Below are 7,182 nucleotides of genomic sequence, written 5' to 3' on the forward strand. Positions count from 1 at the left end.
GTTTCTAAGTTAGAACAGTCCCTCACCTCACTTTCAGAAGTAGGACTTCAAAACAGGAGAGGCTTGGATTTACTACTCCTGAAAGAGGGAGGCCTGTGTGCGGCCCTGGGAGAGGAATGCTGTTTCTATGCAGGCCATTCTGGAGTCATCAGAGACTCCATGGCCAAACTCAGGGATAGGCTAAATAAAAGACAAAGGGACCGGGAGGCCCAGCAGGGCTGGTTTGAAAGCTGGTTTAATCAGTCTTCCTGGTTAACCACCCTAATCTCTACCATTTTGGGCCCTCTAGTTATCCTGCTCCTGCTGCTAACTTTCGGCCCCTGAGTCCTCAACTGGCCGCTCCAGTTCATCCGAGAAAGATTGCTTATTACCCAAGCTCTGGTATTAACTCAGCAATGTCGGGCCCTCCAAACTGAAGAAATAAATGTTCCCTAAGATTTTAAGGTTAAAATCAGCCCAAACAAGAGGAGGGAATGAAGAAACCTCCCCCCTTGTAAGTAGGGCCAGCCCTAATCCAGAGGCAGCCCATCCAGGTGCCTTCCTGAAATTTTAGCAACTAAAAGCATTCTGTTTGTGATAAGAAAACCATTTCCCCCCACACCCTGATTGGAATGTCCCTGAATAGGTTCATGTTGACCCTCTGTGAAATCAATAACCTGAATGCTATGCAACTCCCGAGGTTCTTCTGTCTTTAAGCGGTTTTTTTTTTCCTTTTGCCTTTAAAAGATACCTGTAATTGCTAATCGGGGCTCTCTTCCTCTTCGGAGGCGGAGAGCCCGTTTGCGCAAACGTCCAATAAACCCTCTTGCTAATTGCAAAAAAAAAAAAAAAAAAAAAAAAAAAAAAAAAAAAAAAAAAAAAAAAAAAAGAAAGCTTCTGTAATTTCTCTCAGAACAAACTATGACTTGGCACTTCATATGAGAAAAGCTGTAAAGCTATTATTCTCTACTTTGGAAGTGTTCTCAGTAGAAAAGAGCGATGGAGTCATTCTTTGGTGTCATCACTTTTGTCTGTATTTATCTTTTCTATCATGATTTCATCTTTATGTATTATATTTCCTAATTTAGACTCTTTCTGAGTGAGGGCTTCTGGTTCTGGCATGTGGATGCTACATAAACCAGACAGTAGCAGGAGCCTGCCTGGGATCTTCTCTTCTGTTCAGGAAGAGGTACAGGGTTAGAAGAATAAAGTATAGCAGGATTATCTCAATGTTAGACAATACACAGGGGCAGTATTAGCATGGCCAGTGAGGTGAGGGTGACATCTAACCCTAGATTCCTTTTGGAAGACATAGAGACAAGTTCAAAGCAAAAGAAGTAGTATCTTGCCCAGCTATGTCCCATCATCTGAAACATGATAGGAACCCTAACCCTGGGACTCAGACTTTGTGAGGCAAGAAAGACAGAGAACTACGTCCAGGCTCTTCTTTAGCTCCCTCTCTCCTACTTCTGCCTAGAAGCTTTCCATAGCATTTCCCCTTTATTGATGCATATACTCAGATGAAGCTTATACTTATCTAGAGTGAGTTAGATTTTCATGTTCTTATCATACCTTCATTATATTAATAATAAATGTTTTAAGTGCCCATTCCTGTTTCCAATTAAAGCTGGTGCACTGTGGCAAGGGAGGAAATGATATGTCCATAACATGCTATACTGCACGATCCATTTTTGTACAATGGCCATAAAGAAGTGACCCTAGTTTAAGGGTAATATTGAATTTTCATTTAATGATAATTTTTCCAAAAGTACGCTTAAGACCTGAAATAAATTTCTCTCTGTTCTAAGTCTAGAAATACTTATTTTTCAAACATATATGCTTTTTATTTAGAAGTACCCTTCTCTGAAGAAAAGTTTTCCTTAATTCTCTCCTTGTTCACTGCTATTTTCATATTAGATTTTGTCTTCTGTGTTTTCTCTGCTTTGTTCTCCACCTCCCCTCCTGAGAATATATGCTTTAGGCTCTAGGTTCTGGTGGCTAAATAGCCTTAACCTCTGTGAGCTGTGGGAAGGCAAGAGACAGGATAGAGCTTAGGGTCATAAAAATAGCCTCTGGAGCCTCTGAATGTCTGGGGTAGGTGATGCAGTAAATAGTCATAAATAGCAGCAGTGGAGTACAGGCTCCCCAAACTGGTCAGTCTGCTTAGGAGGCAAGAAAATTATGAAGATGGGAATGATGAAGCATGTAGGCCTTCAGATATTCAATATTCAATAAAAGCAGGGAGAAAGAATTCTCCTGGTAGGACTATAGCAGGCCTGATGCTACAGATTCAGATTCTACTAATTTCTCCAAATCTGATGCATCACTGCTTTTCTTTTCTTTTCTTTTCTTTTTTTTAAAGTAAGCTCTGTGCCCAGTGTGGAGCCTACCACTGGGCTTGAACTTACAACCCTGAGATCAAAATCTGAGCTGAGATCAAGAGTTGGATGCTTAACCAACTGAGCCATTCCAGGTGCCTCTGTATCACTACTTTTATGTAGAAGCAAAGTTTTTCTAGTATAAGCTATACCCTTCCCATTTAGAAAAGCTGAGATCTGGGTGACTGTTCTTGAGTAAATCTGTATCTTCATTATTGATTATGGCAGCCAGAGACCAGGAGTTGATATTCTCAGCTGCAATCAGGCGCCCTACAGAAAATTGCTGGAGAAGCACCAGATGGGATAGAACCAGCAATCCCAGTTGCCTTAATTACTTCTTCTAGGCCTCTCCCTCTCATCCTGCCTTGTCTCCCAATGCTCTTTCTTGCTTCTCTGGCTAGAATAGGTTTTCTATTATTCATGTTAGCATGCTCCCCGGAAGACTGAGTATAGAGTCGATTCCTTATTTTTGGTTCATTGATCCAGGAAAAATAGCATAATGACCAATTGAAAATGAAGCAGATGGGCTTATAGGAATAGATTTATTTCTTTAAGGTAACTGGAATCTGGCTGTAGGTAAGTTTATGTGGTTTGACTAACAGGATAAATTGTTTTTGTCTGGATTTATGTCTGAAGCCATAGCTATTACCTAATTCTGATTCTACTCTCTGAACTTCTACTTTTTTTTTGCCACACTTTGTTAATAAAACCTAATTACAGGCCCCAAATCTTATGTGGAAGAACAGAATTGCTATAGACCACATTTAGAGATATCTGGACATTCTGATATTCTTTGCTGAATAATGACATCGACTCCAAAATAATTAAATCACATTTCTGGTTTAAGGTAGGGGTCAGAGCAAGAGTGATGATCTAACCTGAGTCAAGGAGGTAGGGGTTACTGGAAAGTCCTAGTCTCTGATAGAGGCATCTGTGTTACCTAGTGGGAGCTCTGAATGTGTTGATTATCTCTGTCCTTAATGATTCTCATCCTGAAATTTGAAAGATCAATTTACTAAAGAACCTCTAACGGAAATTTGATGGGGAGTGTTGAAAAGGAAAATAAAAACTGTAAATTTGAGATGACCCAGAGCTAAGTGAATGGAATTTCCATAAATAACCCAAATTATAGATGCCATTTGCAATACAAAAGTGAACTCATGTTAAGCAAAATAGAAAGAGGAATGTTTAGTTTTGCAGAACTCTAGAGCTTTGCTGTCCAATACAGTACACATCCAGTTCACATGTGGCTACTGAACATTTGAAATGTGGCTAGTCATAATTAAGATGTGCTGCATGTATAAAATGTACCTGATTTTGAAGACATAATGCAAAAACGAGAACAGAATGTAAAATAGCTCTTTAATACTTTTTCATATTGATATATGTTGAAGTGATAATATTGTGGACTTTTGAGGAAAATAACATATTATTAAAATTAATTTCATGTGTTTCCTTTGAATTTTTTAAGGTGGCTACTAGAAATGTAAAATTATGTATATGTCTCACAATATCTTTCTGTTGGAATTGCTGCTATAGATTAAATAGCAAATATGGAAACTGATAATGTATTAGGCAAAATAGAGGAACAAATTTATTTCTTCCATTTTCAAAATATGCCTTCAAATATTTACACTTAAATTACCTTCTTACCTCTCAGAAAAGGCAGGAAAGTTGGCTCTAGGCGAGTCTAACAGTTATTAGGACCTCCGCATCGTTGAGAAAAATTAGCTTGTTTTGGGCATCCTTAGAGTGTGGAAAACAAAGTGTCACTGAACATGTCACTCAATGTTCTGAGATAAGCCTTAGTATGGCAGCCATATAAAAGGTTACCTCAGAAGTGTCTTAAATACTCAAAACTGGTTAGGGTGTATCAGTCCAGGAACCCATGTGAACCTGCTCATTCTGGGTTTGTGACTGCCAGAGAATCCACGTGGAGTCAGATAAAGACAGCAGTTGTTGCTGTACTTCACTCTTGAGTAGTATTGTTGGACCAAAATTGCTAACTCCTGCAATTTCTTGTTCTTACTCAAACTGCCTGCCCAAGACATTAGAAGACTTTTTCATACCTTTTTATCTCAAAGTCTGTTCTTTTTTAGACTTCTCTAAGATGCTATTTCTTATATAAATGGTAGGAACTCTATTGAAGTCTTTAGGTATTTCATGGTGATGCATCTAGTCTTGATTTCTCCTTTGTCTGTGATGTCCTCTCTTGGAAGAAGAACAGGGCCATGAATTTGTGTAGGACCTATGGTTGATATTCTCTAACAGCAGAGCCTACATAGATGTTTTGGTACAGAAGGAGTACCAGACACTTATTATAATTTTTGAATGGTTCTTTGAAAAATAAGTTACTTCCCCATAGATATTCACATTGTTTGGATGGATTTTTTCCCTATCTCCCCCTTCAGGGTTTTCTGAAGTGTTAGTCACTGAAGTAATGATCAGAACACTTTACATGGCACCACCCAGCAACTACTCCACTGCTCCAGTTTCTGAATTCCTCCTCATCTGCTTCCCTAACTACCAGAGTTGGCAGCACTGGCTGTCCCTGCCCCTCAGCCTCCTCTTCCTCCTGGCCATGGGGGCCAACGCCACCCTCTTGATCACTATCCGGCTGGAGGCCTCTCTGCACGAGCCCATGTACTACCTACTCAGCCTCCTCTCCCTGCTGGACATCGTGCTCTGCCTCACTGTCATCCCCAAGGTCCTGGCCATCTTCTGGTTTGATCTGAGGTCCATCAGCTTCTCTGCCTGCTTCCTCCAGATGTTCATCATGAACAGTTTCCTCCCCATGGAGTCCTGCACGTTCATGGTCATGGCCTATGACCGCTATGTGGCCATCTGCCACCCATTACGATACTCATCTATCATTACTGACCAATTTGTAGTTGGGGCTGCCATCTTTGTTGTGGCCCGGAATGGCCTTCTTACTATGCCTATCCCCATACTTTCTTCCCGGCTCAGATACTGTGCAGAGAACATCATCAAGAACTGTATCTGTACTAACTTGTCTGTATCCAAACTTTCCTGTGATGACATCACCTTCAATCAACTCTACCAGTTTGTGGCAGGCTGGACCCTACTGGGCTCTGACCTCATCCTAATTATTCTGTCCTACTCCTTCATCCTGAAAGCTGTGCTAAGAATCAAGGCTGAGGGTGCTATGGCCAAAGCTCTAGGCACCTGTGGTTCTCACTTCATCCTCATCCTCTTCTTTAGCACAGTCCTGTTGGTTCTGGTCATCACTAACCTGGCCAGGAAGAGAATTCCCCCAGATGTCCCCATCTTGCTCAACATCCTGCACCACCTCATCCCCCCAGCTCTGAACCCCATTGTTTATGGTGTGAGAACCAAGGATATCAAGCAAGGAATCCAGAAGCTACTTAGAAGATTGTAAGAAGTAAAATGAGTAAGAACTCACCTGGAGAATTGAAATTGATAATGGGGAATAGTTTTCATAATACATAGGAAATTTAAATAGTTACTATAGGAATAAGTTTGGAATTTACATTCTCCAAATTTTCATTGATTATGGAGATATTCATATCCTGACTCTTTTTTTTTTTTTTTAACCTGCACTGACTGGAACCTTAGTTTTTTGCATTCTAGAGTTACCTGAAGCTTCCCTTAGGCTCATCTGTGTGAGAGAGAATTGTCAAATCATAATTACAGGAACTTAATTAGAACGATAATGCTTTTCAAATGAAGAAAAAAATGGTATTCTAGTCACTTTCAGTGCCTCTCAGTTTCCTCAATTGCTTAATACTTAAATATGTATTAGGTCTTTTGGTTCTATCTGCCACAGTTCAAACTGATTTTGTGTCATGAATGAGTCTTCTCTGGAAATACAGAAGTTGTCTCTAGGACTTTGATTCTTTTTTTTTTTTTTTTTAAGACTTTGATTCTCATAGTGAGGGAATGACATGTGTCACCCACTGCCTCCTCTAAGCCCTGCCAGATATTGTTAATGTATTTATCTAATGCCACTTCTCTGGAGTATGAATTTCCTGTAGTTCCTCACTTATTTTTAATGAATTAAACAATTTTCACAAGATGACTCATTTTTGTATGTGTGCACTTTGCTTTAAGCAGAAGTGTGTGTCCTGTTTTCAGATGTGCTTTACTAACTCGCGTTTTCATCCTCTCCTATCTGACTTTTTCCATCAGATGTCAGGCACTATCTGTATCCCCACTTCTTCCTGCTTATCTTAGTTATACAATTAAATTGACTTATTCATTCTACTTTCATCTCTGCTGTGTCAGTCTCCTGTGCTGGTGCCAACACAGTGTCCTATGGGATCCAGGCACCGTATTAGTGGGTTATTTGAACAAGGAAGGTGTGTTTAATTCTTTTCAATTCTCTTCCTGATCATGCTCTGAAAATGGTGGGGACTCAATATTTCCTGGAATTATTTTACATTGGCAACATCCTCTTTTGGATACGGAGAGCTTCCTTCTCACATATAAGAGCCATTTGAGAATGTCCTCTAACATAGCTGATCTATGATAAAGCTAGTCATTCTTGGAGGATTTATAAACTAATTTATCATTACCATAGTATTGTCTTTCACCAAAGTGATGGCTTTAATCCATTCTCTCTTATCTGTTGACAGCTCCAAAGACTGATCCTAACCAAAGTATAAACTTCTCAAACAGTATCCTATTCACACATCATTCCAGTTGCTCCTAGCTCATTATTTTCAAATTATACCCATTGATTTTTTTTTTCTTAAGGACAATGCTCAAGAATCTTCTTCCACAAAGAAAACCATTACCAGTGTCTTCATTTGATAAACTGCAAGTTTACAATGCTTCCCTTTAT

General features: G+C 39.6%; 1 protein-coding gene across 1 annotated transcript; it reads left to right on the top strand.

Moving 5' to 3' along the window:
- The first annotated feature begins 4,797 nt into the window (after window positions 1-4,797).
- On the top strand, window positions 4,798-5,757 carry LOC121476535 (olfactory receptor 56A4-like). Its single transcript, XM_041730624.1, has one exon. It carries the CDS (start codon window positions 4,798-4,800, stop codon window positions 5,755-5,757), a length of 960 nt encoding a protein of 319 aa, XP_041586558.1.
- The last annotated feature ends 1,425 nt before the right edge of the window (window positions 5,758-7,182 follow it).

The sequence above is a fragment of the Vulpes lagopus genome, chromosome 15 (assembly GCF_018345385.1).
Source record: "Vulpes lagopus strain Blue_001 chromosome 15, ASM1834538v1, whole genome shotgun sequence".
Classification (NCBI taxonomy): domain Eukaryota; kingdom Metazoa; phylum Chordata; class Mammalia; order Carnivora; family Canidae; genus Vulpes; species Vulpes lagopus.